Source organism: Jaculus jaculus, chromosome 9 (assembly GCF_020740685.1).
Source record: "Jaculus jaculus isolate mJacJac1 chromosome 9, mJacJac1.mat.Y.cur, whole genome shotgun sequence".
Lineage (NCBI taxonomy): Eukaryota > Metazoa > Chordata > Mammalia > Rodentia > Dipodidae > Jaculus > Jaculus jaculus.
In genome coordinates, this window is record NC_059110.1 from 119,242,863 (window position 1) to 119,262,294 (window position 19,432).

Consider the following 19,432-nt stretch of genomic DNA (forward strand, 5'->3'; position numbering starts at 1 on the left):
TTTTTTTCCTATTCTACAAACCACCAGAATGTGATGGAGATGTCTCACTCTGTGCTGAACACTCCACTATCGCTTCTTAGCACTTTGATGAGCTTTGAGTCTCTCCACTGGTGACTGCCATCTGAAAAGGGAAGCTTTTCTTTTTTTTCTTTTCTTTTGTTTTCTTTTTGTAAATTTTATTTGAGAGAGAGAGAGAATGGAAGCACCAGGGCCTCTAGCCACTGAAATGAACTCCAGACACGTGCGCCAGCTAGCACATCTGGCTTTTACATGGGTGGGTACTGGGGAATCAAACCTGGGTCCTTTGGCTTTGCCAGCAAGTGCCTTAATCACTACGCAATCTTTTCAGCCCAGATGTTGCCTACATTCTTCTTTTTATTTATTCTTTCTTTTTTAAAACCTTTTAAAATTTTATTTTATTTTTAATTTTTATTAACATTTTCCATGATTATAAAAAAATATCCCATGGTAATTCCCTTCCCCCCCCCCGCACTTTCCCCTTTGAAATTCCATTCTCCCTCATATTACTTCCCCATCTCAATCATTGTACTTACATATATAAAATATCAATCTATTAAGCACCCTCCTCCCTTCCTTTCTCTTCCAAAAGGGAAGCTTTTCTAACTAAAAGTGAGAGGAACATTACTATATGGGCATAAACTTACGGATTTTTAATATGTCCATTTAGCCAGACAACAGTAGTAGTTTCCCCCCTAGGGCTTATGACCTCTTAGTCATAGGCTTTTGAGGAGGTTTTCAGTACCAGAAAGGAATTCCCTCCTGTGGAGTGGGCCTCACATCCAGTTAGAGAGCAGTTGTTTTCCCATAACAGGCATGCACCATTACGCCAGTTCTTTCCTTGTTTCTTTGCCAGCACGTAATAGGGTCTTTTCCAGGTTGCTGGATGTTGGATATTTGCTTGAAACTGAAACTCACTTCATCTTTATCAATTCTTTACTTTTTCTTTGATGATTCTTTTTTCTTTTATTAAAAAATTAATGTATATTTTATCTATTTGCATGCACAGAGAGAAAGAAGGGAGAGAGAGAGAGAATATGGGTGTTCCAGGGCCTCTAGCCACTGCAAATGCACCCCAGATGCATGCGCCACTTTGTGCATCTGGCTTTGTCTACCTGGGTACTAAGAGAATCAAACTCAGGTTAGGTTTTTCAGGCAAGTGCCTTAACCACTGAGCCATCTCTCCAGCCCCCTTTTCATTTTCTTCATTGAGATAGTGGCTTTTCTCACAATGACTTTGTAGGAGTTCTAGATACTGATCTTCTGGCTTCTAGGTTTTTTGTTTTTTTAATGATTGTATGGAAACTCCGGTCCTGTAAACGGTTATGGAACTCTGGGCATCAGAACTCAGGGTGTTGGGGAGGGGGGTGGAAGGATGGGAAGGAAGTCAGGAGGAAGGCCAGGAAAGAAGGGCTCAGCGATGCTGATGTGGGAGACAGCCAAGCGGTGGCTTGTTGGGAACAAGGTTCCTCTAGCCGAGTCATTCTCCATGGGGCTAAACCAGCTCCCAGGAGACCTTTGGCAGTGCTTACAAACATTCCTGTCAGATTGCCATGAAGGGAGGACAGTGGCTAGGGACCCAAGGGGGCTGCCCTGGGGGATCTGAGGAGGGAGCATGAGCAGAGAGGAGAGGCTACCTGCTCTGCGCAGGTCCCACCACAAGCCCCTGGCCTGGGCTTCACCAGTAGCCATGACGTCTCTGACAGACCGGGCAGGATGCAGCTGTGGGACCAGTGCTCTCCTGTGCTCGGGACCAAGTCCGGGTCTCCTCTCTCCCTCCCTGGCAGGTATCACAGGCCCCGTCCGGGCTGAAGCTTGCAGAGGATGGAAACACGCGCCCAGCAATGTCACTGGGCCGTCTCCTTCGCAGGGCCTCCTCTAAGGCCTCAGACCTCCTGACCCTCACTCCTGGGGGCGGCAGCGGGGCCCCCTCCATCCTGGATGGAGACGTCATTTACTCCAAGAACAATGTCTGTGTCCATGCCCCTGAGGGGCTGCAGGGCCCAGGGGAGCATCACCCAGGTGAGATGGGGAGATCTGGAGTCACACCTGGGAGGGAGGTCTGAGGTCACACTGGGAGGGAGGTCTGAGGTCACACCAGGGAAGGAGGTCTGAGGTCACACCAGGGAAGGAGGTCTGAGGTCACACCAGGGAGGGAGATCTGAGGTCACACCAGGGACGGAGGTCTGAGGTCACACTGGGAGGGAGGTCTGGAGTCACACCCGGGAGGGAGGTCTGAGGTCACACTTGGGAGGGAGATCTGAGCTCACAGCTACAAAGGCAGCCTCAAGGCTGGTGGTAGAAATCTCCAGGAACTCAGTTTCTGTTTCCCTTTTCCATGGGCCCCAGCCATGAGAATTAAAGGTCAGACTCTTGGAGACAAAGGTTGACCTTTCCCGACTGTGGGTCACTATGGCCATCCTGAAGCCCTTGGTTCTTGGGGAAGGAGCCTTCTTCCTGGGGCTTCCTTATCTGTTGCAGAGCCACAAGAAGGCGACTGTGTTTTATGTACTCTAGAGGGGAGTTCTGTCCTAGATCAGGACATTAAGGGCCCAGGGCCCCCCGCACATAAGAAGGCGAGAGCATTGGGTCCTAAGAACTAACTGGAGCTAAGTAAGGCTTTTGCATCAGGAGCAAGATGTTGGGGTGTTCGATCCACCTTGGGACCAGGCGGAGATAGTCCCTTGGCCATTTTGTCCTGAAGGTGAAGTAAAAAGACGGCTTATGGAGACAGGACTGGGTGACCTGCCACAGTCCTTTGTCGCTTAGCTTCCTGATGCTTTGTTTGTGTTTCAATAACCTGAAGCCAGGCCTGAGAAGGCCTCTGGTGCAGGAGGACGGGCTGCTCTGGACCACACCGCTAGGCTGCACTGGGGTGTCACCCACAGTCTTGGGCTCCTCCTGCTGCTCCCTAGGGTGCCTCAATGATCTCCAGGCACCTGGCAGACGGGCCATAGCACACGGGGAACTTACCTCCCGTCCTCTCTATACAAGCTGACCCTGAAACCTTGGGACGTGGGGTAGGAGGGCAGACTGAAGCCCCAAATCAGATGCTGATGGATTTAAAGTCCAAGAACAGGGATGGAGAGAGATGGCATGGTGGTTAAGATGCTTGCCTGTGAAGCCCAAGGATCCACGTTCGGTTTCCTAGAACCCACATCAGCCAGATGCACATGGTGGTGCACAAGTGTGGAGTTTGTTTGCAGTGGCTAGAGGCCCTGGCGTGCCTGTTTTCTCTCCCTCTGTCTTAATAAGTACATTAAAAAAATATATAAACAAATAAAGCCAAGAACAACAGTGAGATCTGAGCACTTCCCTGCACATGTCATGTTTCCATGGCGTTCTGCATTAGTAGGTTATTAAACCAGGCAGAAAATCTAAATGATGCCACTGAAGCACTTAAGGAAAGTGTTGGGCTTCCTGCTGGAGTGGCTCCACGGTGCCCTGACCACCAGGGGCAGAGTAGGAACCATGGAACTCACGCTAGAAGAGCCAGCTCGCCCAGCCCCTGTTTAGTTGATGGCACTGGTTCCTGCCCGTGGCGTTTTCAGCATCGAGACTCGGAAGCCGGGGGATGGGTGCCTTAGCGTAGGAATTGGGATGTCCCCAAACAACTACATTAGATGACACCTTCACTCAGAGCTGAGCATCTAGCCTCTTGCTCTGCCTTTGGAGCCTTGACCTCCAGCCATTAGGCAATTAGGGTGACAGTCGGTGCTCAACCCTAGAAAAGTGGTCCCTTCCTCCAAGAGGCTGCTCTGTAAAGAAATACAGAAGGCCCAGGGAGTGAGCGCAGTCAGTAAACTGCCTGATTTATAAGCATGGGGACCCGAGCTCAGCCTCTAGTCCATCCAGGCACGGTGGCACGCATCTGTAATCCCAGCGCCAGGGAGGCAAGGGACAAGAGGATCCCTGGCTTGCTGGCCAGCCGGACGAGCTGTCAGTGAGCCCCAGACCAGGGAGGAACCCTGCCTCAAAGAGAGCTGGGCAGCATTCCTGAAACTGGCACCAAGGGCTGTCCTCTGCCCTCCAACATGCGTAAGTGCACAAGGGCATAGGCACCTACACACGCATGCGCACCACACACACACACACAAATGCAAGAGAGGAATACTAAGTGCTACTGCTGATTCCAGAAGCCTCATTCCCCCCCACCCCCTGTCCCGGATCTGTTCTGGTCATTAAATGGAAATCAGACGGCCCATGTGCCTGCCCACTCTTAGTGCGGTGCGTGGAGCTGGGTGCCAGGCTCTGCACAGCCTGCCTGTGATTCCCTGCAGGGTACCTGTGCCTGTACACGGAGAAGGACGAGCTGCTGGGGGCCACGCTCATCCTGGCGTGGATTCCAAACTCCCGCATCCAGAGGCAGGATGAGGAGGCCCTGCGCTACATCACCCCGGAGAGCTCCCCCGTGCGCAAGGCACCCCGACATCGGCGTCGGCGCATCCCAAGCTCCGAGGTCCCCCACCAGCCCTCTCCCACTGAGCCAAGGCCTCCCCTGACCCCCAAAGACGGGGACATCCTGGTGGTGGCCCAGAGCACCCAGGACGCTGTGCACATCGGCCCTTCTGCGGAGGACAGGGAGAAGGTGGCCCAGGGCCCAGGGGAGGATGGGCCCCTCCGCGCCTCACAGCCTGCCCACAGCGACTCTGGAATCTTGTCTACGGTCGGTGCCCAGGATGGGACGGAGGACGGCCGGGAGCCGAAACCTGAGGCTGGGGAGGAAGAGGGCTCCTTGGAGCTGTCAGCTGATGGTGTGAGCCGGGACAGCTCCTTCGACTCGGACTCAGATGCCTTCTCCTCACCCTTCTGCCTCTCGCCCATCAGTGCGGCCCTGGCAGAGGGCAGTGGCTCCGCGTTCCTGGAGAGTGAGGGCAGGTAAGACCCCAGGCGCCACCTGAGTGGTCGGAAGCAGTAGCTTGGTCACCCGGCCCGCCCACCTGATCAGTATCGCTGCTGTTGTGAGTACCCTTTTCCCAAGGCCCAAACCTAGATTTGAGGCCAGGCTCAGAGTCCACTACATGCTGCTCTACCGTGCTGTATATTTGTCCACCTCTCCTCTGACCTCCCCATCCGTATTCTTACCTGGGACTTCTGCCTGGTGTGAAGGCCCCTGATCAATCCCCCCTCCCCCACAGGAGCCCTTAGCCTTTGTACTGTCATGGCAGAGGAGCAGGAGAGTGCTAGGTGTGCCTCAGTCCCTAGGGAAATGCCTGTCTGTGAACCGTGGTGGCACCCTGAGTCATATAGGGCTGGCCTAAAGCCACACTCCCTGTACGGTCCCCAGCCTGGCTTTGTGCTATGTCCTGAAAGTCCGCCTGGCACATTGTCTAGCCCACTGGAAGCCCTCCCGTCTACCAGCTCCAGAGGCAGGCACACAGCCCTAGAGGTGGGATGTCCATAGTATTCACCCGGATAGAGGCCACCAGGCACCCACGGGAAGCTGGGTGTCTGAGCTCGTTGGTGGGTGGCCGTGAGGGGATGGGGGAGAATAGGATCTGCTTCTTTGTGACGGTTTCCCTGGCTGTAGAGCCTGTGAAGACATCTCTGATCAGGCAGGACCGTCTGTGTGTCCACCGCCAGGCCAGGTGTCTTCAGGGCCCCTGGCTTTTCAGAGGTGGCACACGTTACAATAACAGATGGTGGTAAGAGCTGGCTGTAGCCAGGCAGCGTGTAATTAATTATCGAGCGCGTGGGTGAGCATGGCTTGTGATGGATGTCGAAGGCTGGAGCCCTGCGGGGCTCTGGACTCAGCGAACTGTGGCTTACTTACTTCGTGCTGCGAGCTTGGTCCCGGGTAACGGGAAGAGAGATTCCGAGGAGGTCGGTGACTTCCCAGGGCTGGAGCACACACGGCCAACGCCCAGGTACTGCCTTAAGCCAGGCAGCAGAGGGCAGGACGGAGCCATATGGAAGCCTTTCTGCCTCCAGCAAGAAGGAATTTGAGATGGAGTCCGTCCTGACTTTTTACCTCCTCAGTAAGATGTGGGCCACCAAAGCCCAAGGGTGAACTGACAGCGGTCACATTTGTCTCCAGTGTTTGAGCACAGATAAAAGGAAGCAGTCAGCCATAAGGAGCCCTCCAGGCCCAGGCTGAGGCTCACCCAGCCCAGATCTGCAGCCCTGACCAGGTGCCAAAGCAGGGTTCGGGAGGTGCGCCCCCTGATGGTGCCACGTTGGTAGTACAGTGGTGCCTGCTGGTGCCCCGCTTCCCAGGACCAGGCTGAGATAGAAGTGTCCCTGCTTGGTTTTATCCACTCTGCCCAGAAAGATGGCAGGCCTGGCCTACAGTCTCAGGCTGGGGATAGGCAGATCCTGGCATTTCTTCTGTCTGATTCATCCTGGCAGGAGTCAGGACCCAGGCATTGGGGAATGGCATCGTGGTTGAGAGCCCCTCCTTCGTGTGAACCTAGGGCTTATCTTCCCTGAGCCCTGACATCTCTTTCTACGGTGTGGACTGCAGTCTGTACTTCACGGGGCCACCGTGAGCATGCCCTCCTGGCTCCTCTCCCCTGCCCTCCTTGCTGCCACCCTGGCTGCTCTGGGTCCCTAGGGAGCGCCGGCACAACGCTCTGTCCAGGGCTCTCCCACGCTTCCCAACCAGTGTGCACGCGAGGCTGGTTTGGTCCCGTGTAGATGGGTGGTACAGCTGGAGGAGTCTGGGTCACAGCTGAGGGCAGGGTGGTCCTGGGGTCCCTCCTGCATGCCTGCACTGGACCCGCTTTCTCAGACTCGGGCCTCTGTGTCCTAGTCTCTGGCCACGAGCTCCTGGACCGCCTCTGCGTCCACATTCCTGACCACCAGCCCTGCGATGCAGTTCGGGGGTGGGCTGCTTTGCACCTGACTTTCGGAAGTGCTGACTCCGTCCCCCCAAGCCAATGAAGGTGCATCTCCCCGCTGCTTCTGCGTCTGTCAGAAGGCTGGCACTGGGAAGGGGTCACCCCCTCCCCCGGGGCCCTCACAGAGCACAGGCGATGCAGCCTGGCCTTGTGACTGCTGACTCGGTGTTTCTCCTCATTTGCGTCTCTCCCGTGGACCCGACAGCGCCTGTATTGGTGCAGTGGGCTAAAAGTTCAGGAAACACCTGACGTCAGCCCAGTCTCTGGTGCTGTGACACGATTCATGAGACGCAGGGTCTATAAAGAAAAGAGGCCAATGTAGTTGGCATCATAGGAGACAAGAGGCCAGAGCATAGGGAGGCAAGCCCCTTGAGAGAACCAACCAGGGTCCTTTGAAAACTATGTTAATGCCTTCTGAGGTCATGTGACCTAATGACCCCCCCCCCCCCGTGACCCAGTGATCATGTGCTAGGCTTCACATTAATTTGTTTATTTACTTATTCATTTTATGTGCATATGTGTATGTGTGTGTGTGTGCATGCACACGTGCCATGGAGCATGTATTAAGGTCAGAGAACAACTTTCTTTTTTGTGTTTCTTTTATTTTTGTTCCTTGTTTTCTTTTTCAAGGTAGGGTTTCGCTCTAGCCCAGGCTGACCTGTAATTCACTGTGTAGTCTCAGGATGGCCTTGATCCTCCTACCTCTGCCTCCAAAGTGCTGGTATTAAAGGCGTGCACCACCATGCCCAGCCTTTTAATATTTAAAAAAAAATTTTTTTTTGTTTATTTTTATTTGAGAGTAACAGGAGAGAGAGAGAGAGATTGGGTGTGCCAGGGCCTCCAGCCACTGCAAATGAACTCCAGACGCATGCGCCCCCTTGTGCATCTGGCTAACGTGGGTCCTGGGGAAGAGAGCTTCGAACTAGGGTCCTTAGGCTTCACAGGCAAGCGCTTAACTGTTAAGCCATCTCTCCAGCCATTAATATTTCTTATTTATTAGAGAGAGAGAGAGAGAATGGATGCATCAATACCTTCTACCACTGTAAATAAGCCCCAAACTGTGCATCTGGCTTTATGTGGGTACTGAGACATCAAACCAAGGCCATCAGGTGTGGTAAGCAAGCACCTTTAATGCTGAGCCATCTCTCCAGCCCCTTTGGTTTTTGGTTTCCTTTTTCTTTGGAGGTAGGGTCTCACTGTAGCCCAGGCTGACCTGAAATTCTCTCTATAGTCTCAGGCTGGCCTCAAACTCACAGCGGTCCTCCTACCTCTCTCTGCCTCTGTTGGGATCAAAGGCGTGCGCCACCACGCCTGGATCAGAGGAGAGCTGTCCTGCTAGTCCTTCCCACCTCCTTCAGGTGGCGCGTTTGGCTCTGGATCTCACTCTGCTGTTGTTTCCTGGTCCCTGTTGTTTCTTTTCTGGGAGAGTCTGTCTCTGCTTCTGGACTCTCTCCATCAGCATGCTGGGGTTATAGAAGCATGCCACAGCTGCCAGCTGTTTTTTTTTTTTTACATGGGGTTGAAATTGAACTTGAGAACTCTGGCTTCAGTGGTAAGTGCTTTAGATTGCACATTTTAAAAATATTCATTTATTTGCAAGTGGAAAGGGACATGGAGAGGGAGTATGAGCACACCAGGGCGACTTGCCAATGCATACAAACTCCAAACACACTCACCGCTTCGTGCACCTGGCTTTATGTGCATACTGGGGAATCAAACTCTGGACAGTGGGCTTTGCGAGCAAGTGGCCTTAACCACCGAGCCACCTATCCACCCACAACACAGACATGGTCAGAATCCAGGTCCTCAGTACGTGAGTTCTGGGGACACACTTGAGCCTCACCCAAACTACAATATACAGTCAAGACCACCTGTGCTGGGAACAGACAGAGGTGACCAGGGCCCCGGCCTTGCTCCTGAGAGCCTGTGCCTCCAGCCAGGAACAAGGCAGAACAAACCTGTCCACAAGTCCAAAGTGACAAGGATACATGGAGGCACAGTGGTCCTGCCCAGCCGGCTGTAGGTGACAAGCTGCAGGGAGCTTTTGTTTTTTAATTCTTTTTAAAAAATTAATTGGGGCTGGAGAGATGGTTTAGCAGTTAAGGCACTTGCCCATGAAGCCTAGGGACCCAAGTTCAATTCCCCAGTACCCATGTTTGTAAGCCAGATGCACAAGGGGGCGCATGTGTCTGGAGTTTGTTTGTAGTGGCTGGAGGCCCTGGAGCGCCCATTCTCTCTCTCTCTCTCTCTAATAAATCTGTCTGCCTCTTTAAAAACTTGTGTGTGTGAGTGTTTGTGTGTGTGTGTGTGTGTGTGTGTGCATGTGTGCGCGTGCACATCAGGGTCTCTTAACGCTGCAAATGAATACATATACTTAGGCCACTTTTTTTGTGTGGGTGCTGAGGAATTGAACCCTGATCAGCAGGCTTTGCAAGCAAGGACTTGTAACCACTGCATCTCCCAGCCAGAGTGTTTTTGTTATTTTTCTCGAGGCATTCAGGACATAGTCTCAGGCTGACCTCGAACTCACAGTGATCCTCCTATCTCTGTTCTAGGATTAAAGCCATGCCTTTTGTTGATAAATAGTAGACTCCAAAGGGGTGGACCCTGAAATATGCATTCCCCGAAACCCTTTGTTTTTGTTTCTTGTTTCCAGCACCGTCTTTTTCCTTTGAAAGCAAAGCTGCTCCTTGTTCATTTCCCTGCCCCTGAGCTGTGGCAGTTGGCTGTTCAGGCTGCTCCTGGGGCTCCCCCTGCTGCCCTGGCCACCCCAAATCACATAATTCAACATCTCTATGGGAGGGGTCCCAGAATCATCTTTTTCTTCTCTTTTCTTTTCCTTTCCCTTTCTTTCTTTCACTGAAGTATTGGGGATTAAACCCAGGGCCTGTCACATGCTAGGCAAGTGCTGTACTCCTGAGCTACATCCCCACATCTCTCTCTCTCTCTCTCTCTTTCTCTTTTTGAGGCAAGATCTCACTTTAGCCCAGGCTGATCTGGAACTCACTTTGTAGGCCAGGCTGGCTTCAAACTCATGATGATCCTCCCACCTCAACCTCCTGAGAATTGGCATTAAAAGACGTGAGTCAACATGCCTGGCCCCAACCCTTCTTTTTACATTGTGTGTAGGTATGGGTGTGTATGCGTGGGTCAGTCTTCATCTTCCTCCTTGTTAGAGACCGAGTCTGCCTTGTCTTGTTGCTGCAAATGTCAGGCTAGCTGGCCCTCCCGCTTCAGGATTCTGCGGGCTCCTCCTCTCGTTGCTGGGGCGTGCCGAGGGTCAGAATGCTGGCTGGCAGAGCCAGTGCTTTCAGTCACTGGACGGCCTTCCTCCTTTTACTTTTTTTTTTTTTTTTTAAGGTAGGGTCTCATTCTAGCCCAAGCTCACCTGGAATTCTGGAATTCACTATGTAGCTTCAGGGTGGCTTTGAACTCACAGTGATCCATCTACCTCTGCCTCCCGCATGCTGGGATTAAAGGAGCGAGGCACCATACCTGGCTCGTTTTACTTTTTATTTTGAGTCAAGTCTCCACTAAGTTGTCCAGGTTGCCCTTGAACTTTCAGTCCTCTGGCCTCAGGCTGAGATGCACCGGGGTCTGGTGTACCGCCGCACTTTTAACTCACCAAGAGTCTGCAAAGGCAGCAGTGTTGAGAAGCACAGCTGTGAAGGGGCCAAAGGTGGTGGGGGTCCTTGTATACTGGGCAGGGAGGGTGCTGGGCTGAGATACACAGCACTGGAAACTGGGCATAGTTCTGAGGACTTGTATGCACGCACCCCTGGCTGCTCTAAGATCAAGGTTCCTACTTTCCAGGTAATTGAGCCCCAGGGAGGGCAGAGCATGTAGGCTGGCTCGTGTGCACCCTCTAGTGGCAGTACTGGGGAATGACATGTGCCTGCTGATGGGCCATCCGCTTGGGATGGCAGTGCTCCCCTTCACCATTAATTCTTGGCAGAAAGTTCCCGGAAACACTGCGTGGTTTAAAGCATGGCAGCGTCCCCTGGGCTTCCCACGTTCGTGTGCTGCCTGTGGGTGACCGGTCCTCAGAAGGTCAGGCCACACGCCAAGCTCTGAGGCCTCTCTCATGACTTCCCAGGCCACTGCAGAGTTTTAGCCTCGAAATCCATGACCAAAAGAATGTCCAGGGACCAGGGAGATGGCTCGGTGGGTAAGATGCCTGAGGCATTAGCATGAAGACCTGAGCTTCGATCCCCTGAACCCACATAAATGCTGAGTGTGGCCGCACACTTGGAGGGCAGAGACAGGAGGCTCGCTGTGTTCGCTGGGTAGCTATCTAGCCTGGTCAGTGAGCTCCTGATTCCGTGAGAGACTGTATCTCAAAGGATGAGATGGGGAGTGGTTGAGGAAGACACTGGACATTGACCCCTGGCCTCCACATTCACACGCACCCATGTGTGTGTGCATGCTCACAACTGTGTGAGCGTGCACACACAAACATGCATATTACACATACACATGCAAACAAGAAGCAGAACTCAAAATTTCAGAGCAGGGAGGCTGCGTGGAGATGTTTACTGCAGCATTCTTTATAGCGGGGGAGGGAGAGGGGAGCTAGGCCGCAGCTGCTGGCTCAAGGAGTGTCAACGCACCCCACCTATTTGGGTGCTCCTGGGTGCACACTTCTGTGAGGAGAGGTGCACCGGACTTCTCAAGGGTCCATGACACCCCGCTCCCCCCAGCTTGGAGCGTGGCACCAGGCACAATGATCTGTCGCATTGGGAAGCCTTGTGCTGTCTCATGGGAATTACAGTACCTCGAAAACAGCCGGTGGCAAGGGTGACTCTGCTCAGTACAGCAGATCTACAGAAAAGGGGCCAGGCCGGAGGGAGGCTCAAGGAGGAGCTGCCACCAGGACTGCCAGGGTGGGAGTGGTCCGCATCTGTGCTGCCTGATGCCCTAGCCGTTAGCATGGAGGGGACCCGAACCCCCAACGCACCGTGAGTGCCGCGGAACACTTCACCTGCTCATTGATTAATATAAATCTAAATGGCCCCTGCAGACAGTCTCCACTGAGTTAGAAAGCATGGTCAGGAAACAGCCAGTGTTGGGCTCGGGAGGTGGCTTTGAGCACCGGAGTTCAGACCTGGTGCCCCAGTAAGGCTGCAGCATTTGCGGAGCCCCTGCAGCCCGGTGCGCGCGCCCGCCCGCAGTGAGAAGGGAGATCCGAGGAAGGAATGCTTGGAAGCCGGCTGCCCTCTGCCTCGAACAAGGTGGAAGGCGAAGACTGACGTCCTCAATCGTCCTTTGACTTCCACTCGTGCACCCTGGCACACATGCCTTCACCCTCACATAAATGAGCGTGCACACACACAAAGGTGTGCCAGTGTGACAGGATGTGGTTATGAGATGGGTTTTCTCAGTTTGTACACCTATGTTGTGATTGACTTAGTTTTAGGATGACAAGCGGTTTTCAAGTGTAGGGTGCCCGGCACTCTCAGGGCTGCCTCAGCCTGGCTTGCTGCTTCCTTGTGTGCTAACGACGAAGCCCCCAGGCCATCCAGCCACAGCCTCCGTCAGTCCCCAGCTAGGTCATACACACTTTCTCCCTGGGGGCACCGTAGACTGAGTTCTGTCCGGGTGGTCTGCTTGCTGTTGTGGGGGGGGGGCACACATGTATACACGTGTGGGCACAATTGGGTACATGATGTGGAGGCCAGACATGGACATTTGGTGTCTCTGTCAGTTTCTCTCTACCTTATTTAAAAGGTATTAAAAAAATTTTTTTGTTCATTTTTATTTATTTATTTGAGAGCAACAGAGAGAGAAAGAGGCAAAGAGGAGAGAGAGAGAGAATGGGCGCGTCAGGGCCTCCAGCCACTGCTGACAAATTCCAGACACGTGCGCCCTCTTGTGCATCTGGCAACGTGGGTCCTGGGGAACCGAGCCTCGAACTAGGATCCTTAAGCTTCACAGGCAAGCGCTTAACCACTAAGCCATCTCTCCAGCCCTCTACCTTATTTATTTATTGTGTTGTTTTTTGAGGTGGGGTCTCACTCTAGCCCAGGCTGACTTGGAATTCACTCTGTAGTCTCAGGCTGACCTCGAACTCATAATGATCCTCCTACCTCGGCCTCCTGAGTGCTGGGATTAAAAGCGTGCGCCACCACGCCCAGCTTACCTTATGTTTTGAGACAGGGTCTTGCGCTGATTTGTATAGACTAGCTAATCACTGAGCCCCAGGAATCCCAGAGATGGGTTTTCAGGCAGCACCACCACGCCTGGCTTTTATGTCGGTGTTGGGGATCCGAACTCAGGTTTTCACTGGGTAAAAAGCAAGTGCTTTACCCATAGCACTGTCTCCTCACCCCCTCTTGCCATTCCTGGGATGGGCTCTCAGGGACAGACTGGGAGGCTTCAATCCCTAGGACCCCTGTAGGGCCTCCAGGTTGCAATGCTTCTACCAGCTCAGACTGGTTCAGGTGAGCCGGCAACGAGGCTGGGTGGGCTGGGCGGGCTCTGGCAGAAGGCTACCCACGGCTCCGACCTCCCGTCTTCCATGCCTGTGTACCCTGGGCGTTTCTATCCCAGAAGTCTTCCTGGTTGCCAGCCTCATCCTTCTAGCTGGTCCTGGTCTCCCTCCTGCTGAAGCCCCATGGAAGAGACTCTTCATGAGCTGGTGTGGGCAGGACCTTCTGCTAGAGGCTGTGGCAACTGCTTTCTGTGTAGACGACTCATCTGCAGTGTCATTTCTGTTGCTTACTGATTTCTCACCTCATGCAGCTCAGCCCATAGCTATGTAGGCGTGGTGACCTGGGACTCGTGAGCCTTCCCCATCCACCTCCCAAGTCCTGGCTTGTTCGTAGGGTCTTGAAAGAGCCTCCCTCGCGCATCTCCCCGTCGCTGCTTTTTGGTGGTGCTCTCCCTGGCCTCGTGCAACTCAGCTGTCTGCAACGGAAATTTTCATTTTGCTAATCTAGGGAATTTAAGTTCTAATAGCCAAGCATGTGGCTAGACATGTGTCTAGACAGGACAGTCCTGTGAGAACAGGGGTGAATCTGGGGGGAAGGTGGACTTAGCCTCCAGCACAGGATAGGCTTGCAAAATTCTTTGTTGAAACAAAAAAGAGGGGCTGGAGATATGGCTTAGCGGTTAAGGTGTTTGCCTGCAAAGCCAGAGGATCACGGTTTGATTCTCCAGGACCCACATAAGCCAAATGCACCAGAGGGCACATGCATCTGGAGTTTGTTTGCAGTGGCTGGAGGCCCTGGTGTGCCCATATTCTCTCTCTTTTCCTCTATCAAATATATATATTTGATATATATATATATACATATATTTGATATACATATGTATATATATATGTATGTATATATATATGTATATATATATACACACACATATGTTAAGAGGGCTGGAGAAATGGCTCATCAGTTAAAGGCACTTGCTTGCAAAGCCTGATGGACTGGGTTCTCAATTGCCCAGAACCCATATCAAGCCAGATACACCAAGTGGCACATTCATCTGGAGTTTGTTTGCAGTGGCAAGAAGCCTTGGTGTGCCTACTCTCTCTCTTTCCTTATAAATAAATTAATAAATACATTTTTTAAAGTGGGGAGAAAGGATCCAGTGAGCAGGGAGTCCTTTACCTGGTGGTGCAGGGACAGGTTTCTCTGAAGCCATGGGCAGAGCCTGGAACAGCTGATGCAGTGACCACAACCACAGGTGTCGCAACTGACTGGGGACACCCAGCAGGGGCCCAGGCTCATTCCGCAGGGTGCACGAGGTGGAATAAACGATGTCTAAAATGCCTTTGCCTTTGGGAGAAATGAGCTCATGACAACAGTATCCCCACCGCGGCTGAATTATTAATGGTGTTATCATGCATGGTTGGTGTGACAGCCTCTGATCTTCCCACGTGTGCAGGGGAGGAGACAGAAGTGGGAGAAGTCTCAGTACCTGAGAAGGTTCTGGAACTGGTGAGCTTGGTGGGACCATGACTGGAGGGTGGGTTCCTGGGTGCTGCTGCAGACATTGCTCCAGCTCTGCTCCAGGTGGCAGGGGGGTGACACGCCGCTGGTGGTGGCCTGAGTGGCCTGCTCATGCTTTCCTGTGTAGATGTCACTTGCGGGCAGGCGTGTCCCAGGCTCAGTAAACAGCCTCTCCAAGGTGGGCGAGGGAGAGAGGAAGGACATGGTATGTGTCTGTGGCTCCCTGTCCCTCTGTTCCCAGTCAGGGAAGTGGCTTGGTCTATGACGGACGGCATCCTGAGAAGATAAGGAGGGGAAGGATGTCCAGGGAGGAGAGGACAGCTGGGGAGGACCAGAGGTGGGAGACGGGGAGCTTGTAAGGAGGAGAGATGCTCAGTGTGTGTGGCGGGCCCTGGAGGACGTGGGTGTGCAGGAGATCTCTCAGCTGCAGGGAGCTCTGGGATGAAGAGCACGGATGTTGGGGGCTGGCCCATGGGTGCTGCTGCCCTCACCTCCTGGGGGCAGGGGGTCAAGTCATGGAGACCCCAGGGTGGAGCCAGTAGGCCCATACCCTTGAGCTCCCGCCCCACTGGCTCCCCTCCAGAGCGGCTCCTTCCTGGCCCCAGCAGCGCCTGGCCGGGCGCAGGCGGCGGCCGCTTCCGAAGGCTGTTGTTTGCCTTTGTTTGCAGTCTGCGGCGGGAGCTGAGATTCATTTCTTTCAAACATCCCGTCGCTCGACGCCCTACAATCTGTTCCTCGCAGCCTTAAGACTCCTCTTGCCTTATGTTTCCTCAGCACTTGGCAGGCTCCGTGCCACGGCCCTCCCTTCCCCCCGCCCAGCTTCAGTCGAGGGGGTCACCAGCTGCTCTACCCGCCTGGAGGGTAGCCCATCAGGAGTGCTATGGAAGCTGTCCCCGGAAGGGTGGCGGTAGGTCGAGTGCCATGGACTGGCCTGTCACCCCCCCCGGGGGGGGGGGAACTAGAAACAGTCCGGGCATCTCACTGCCAGTCCAGACGGCAGGCAGGACCCTCCTCACTGGCTGCCCCTCAGCTCCTGGCTTATTAGCAGGCATTGGCTGCCACCCTCTGCAGGAGCTCCGAGATGCTGCCAACGAGTCTGGATCGGGGCTCTGCAGTGCCCGGCGCTTTGATGTACCATGTTTTTGGCTCACACACAATGTCAGCAAGGGCGGAGCTGTGGGCTGGGCCAGATGAGGTCCCGAGAGTCCAATAGGGCCTGCAGCCTGCTGAGCTTGTTGCCAGATACCCGGCTGTGAGCTGAGCTCCACCTGACACCCCCAGGGTGTGACCCTGGCCAGGTTTTCACCTCCAAGTCTCAGTCTCCCCACCAGTGAAACGGGGCCCTGGCGAGAAGGCAGTCAGGTGATGCATCAGTGGCACCGAGGGTCTGGCACAGAGTGGGCAGATGCTCACTGTTGCCATGGTGAGGAGACTTACAGGTGGCACCTTTGTACACCCAACAGCGTACCAGCTCTGTTCTCAGTGTTCTGTATGGGTGTCCCGGGGCTGCCGAGACAAAGGGACACAAAGTGGTCACTATAAAAGAGAGAGAGAAATATCGTCAGGCGTGGTGGTGCTCTCCTTTAATCCCAGCACTCAGGAGGCAGAGATAGGAGGATTGTCGTGAGTTCAAGGATAGCCTGGGACTACAGAGTGAGTTTCTGGCCAGCGTGGGCTAGAGAGAGACCTTACCTTGAAACAAACAAACAAACAGGAGAAATGGTGCTTAGTGGGGAAAGTGTTATCATATAAGCATGAGAACCTGAGTTCAGATCCACAGCACCCTACAAAATGCTGGACGTGGGGGCATGTGCCTATACCCTAGCATGGGGATGGTGGAGACAAGTTGTCTCTAGGCTGACTGGCTAGCTAGTCTAGCTGAATCAGTGAGCTTCAGGTTCAATGAAAGACCTCCTCTCAAAAAGTTTAGATGGAGGGCTGGAGGGATGGCTTAGAGGTTAAGGCATTTGCTTGCAAATCCAAAGGACCCAGGTTCAATTCCCCAGGGCCAGATATACAAGAGGGAGCATGCATCTGGAGTTTGTCTGCAGTGGCTAGAGGCCCTGGCATGCCCATTCTCTCGCCGTCTTTCTCTGTCAAATAAATAAATAGATCATAATATATATATATATATATATTTTGTGTTTTGAGGTAGGGTCTCACTCTGGCCCAGACTGACCTGGAATTCACTATGGAGTCTCAGGGTGGCCTCGAACTCCTGCCTCTGCCTCCCGGGTGCTGGGATTAAAGGCATGCGCCACCATGCCCGGCTTAAAAATAAAATATTTTTTAAAAAGTAAGATGGAGACGGGCGTTGTGGTGCACATCTTTAATCCCAGCACTCAGGAGTCAGAGATAGGAGGACTGCTGTGAGTTTGAGGCCACCTTGAGACTATATAGTAAATTCCAGGTGAGCCTGGGCTAGAGTGAGACTCTACCTCAAAAAAAAAAAAAATAAAAATAAGATGGAGGCTGCAAAGATGGCTCAATGGTTAAAGGCACTTGTTCTGGAAGCCAATGAACCAGGTAAAGTTGAGCATGAAAGTGGCACAAGCGTTCGTGATCCCAACGTGCCTGTGGGGTAGGAAGTAGAGTCAAAAGGATCTTGGAACTCACAAGCCCAGGCACACGCACACACAAACTCACTCCAAAACAAAATAAGCAAACAGAAAACCCCAAGACCCTGTCTCAAACAAGGTGGAAACAGAAGACCAAAACCCTAAGGTTGTCCTTTGTTATATATTTGTTTGTTTATTTGCAAGGAAGGAGGGAGAGAGAGAAAGAGAGAGAGGGAGGGAATGGGCATGCCAGTGCCTCTTGCCACTGCAAACGAACTCCAGATGCATGTGCCACCTTGTGCTTCTGGCTTCACATGGGTACTGGGGAATTGAACATGAGTTGTCAGGCTTTGTAAGCAAGTGCCTTTAACCACTGAGCCATCTCTGCAAACCCCCAAGGTTGCCCTTTGACCGCCACGGTATGTGTGCGTGCACCCATACACACCCACATATAGACGTCATCACACACACACGTGCCAATAACTTTTTAAAACATTAGGGTGGATCATGATCAAGTAAGCTACCCAGTCTCCACAGGCATGGCACACACATCCCCCACACACTTGCAAAGAGAAAAACGGGGGCCAAGGGATATGCCCTCTCACAGCCTACAGGTGAAGGCCAAGGTCGTGGCGTCGGCCAGCGCCAGGCCTGCCTGCCTCCTCTTCCAGCTGCTGTCTTCACACGCCTCCTCTTTACATGTGTCCCTTCCTGAGAAGGACATCAGTCCCTTTATTATGGTCTGTGGTGGTCTGCTTCAGGTGTCCCCCATAAACTTAGGTGTTTGGAACGCTAGGTTCCCAGCTGATGGAGATTTGGGAATTAATGCCTCCTGGAAGGAGGTGTATTGTTGGGGGCGGGCTTATGGGTGTTATAGCCAGTGTCCCCTTGCCAGTGTTTGGCACACTCTCCTGTTGCTGTTGTCTACCTGATGTTGGCCGGGGAGGGGGCCTGATGTCCACCCTCTGCTCATGCCATCGTTTTCCCTGCCATCATGGAGCTTCTCCCTCAAGCTTGTAAGCCAAAGTAAACCTCTTTTTTTTTTTTTTCCCACAAGCTGCTCTTGGTTGGGTGATTTCTACCAGCAATGTGAACCTGACTGCAACAGGGTCCCTCACTCCAGCACGTCCTTGTCTCAACTTGAGTGCACCCACAAAGACACTGTTTCCAGGCCTTGAGAGGTTCAAGGAGGATATGAATTTTGGAGGACAGATTTCACCCGCCTCACACTCTGTGAGTGCTAATGCTAATCCCTGAAATAATACCAAGGTCCATGTTCCTGTCCCATTTTAGAGAAGGTGGAGGCAGACAGAGGTCACTCAACAAGGTCATGGACCATTGAGCTCCCACCTGAGATGCTGGCTCTGAAATCAAAAGTGAAAAGCAAAAAGCCCCAAATCACTTCAGGCGCTTGTGAAGCCCTCTGTTTCTGTCACCTGTCACTTGCTCCTCAGTCCAGCCCTGCTGGCCCCCAAGTCTGACCAAGTTGGTCTGGTTCAGAGGCTCCAGTGGTAGCTGGGGACCAAGTGAAGACCCTGTTGAAATTTGCTCTGATTGGGCCAAAGAGATGGCTCTTAGGTTAGGAGCCCTTCTTGCATAAGCCCAAGGGCCTGAGGCGACCTGAGGCTGCTCAGGATTAGATTCTCCAGGACCCATGCTCAGGAGCTAGGTGTGGCCACGCACACCTGTACCCCCAGCTCTGTGGGGAGCAGGGAGCTGGTAAGGAAAGCCCCAGAACCAGCAAGAGACTCCAGGTAAAGAAAACTTGGAGAGGCTGGAGCGATGGCTCAGTGGCTAAAGGTGCTTGCTTGCCAAGCCTCATGGTTTGATTCCCCAGTACCCATGTAAAGCTGAGTGCACAAGGTGGCACATGCAATGGCAAAAGACCTGGTCCACCTATACAGTCTGTCTCTCAAATAAATAAATAAACAAGTATTCAAAAAACAGGCAGACGAGTGATGGAGAGAAACACCCAGGATATTTTTCTGGCCTTCACACATGCACAAAACACACGTGAACACACACACATAAATATACAAGTGGTCCTGGCTGTGTTCCATTGGAACTT

The 19,432-nt window shown here is 53.0% G+C and overlaps 1 protein-coding gene across 6 annotated transcripts in view; it reads left to right on the forward strand.

The window, feature by feature from the left end:
- Nucleotides 1–19,432, forward strand: part of Tbc1d16 (TBC1 domain family member 16) — a 137,059-nt gene that overhangs the window by 22,296 nt on the left and 95,331 nt on the right. For all 6 annotated transcript variants that reach the window (XM_045157964.1, XM_045157960.1, XM_045157961.1 and 3 more), the window contains 2 exons: nucleotides 1,806–2,040; nucleotides 4,299–4,896. In XM_045157964.1, coding sequence (XP_045013899.1) covers nucleotides 1,863–2,040; nucleotides 4,299–4,896 — 776 coding nt within the window. In that variant the 5' untranslated portion in view covers nucleotides 1,806–1,862. The remainder of the gene's footprint in view (nucleotides 1–1,805; nucleotides 2,041–4,298; nucleotides 4,897–19,432) is intronic.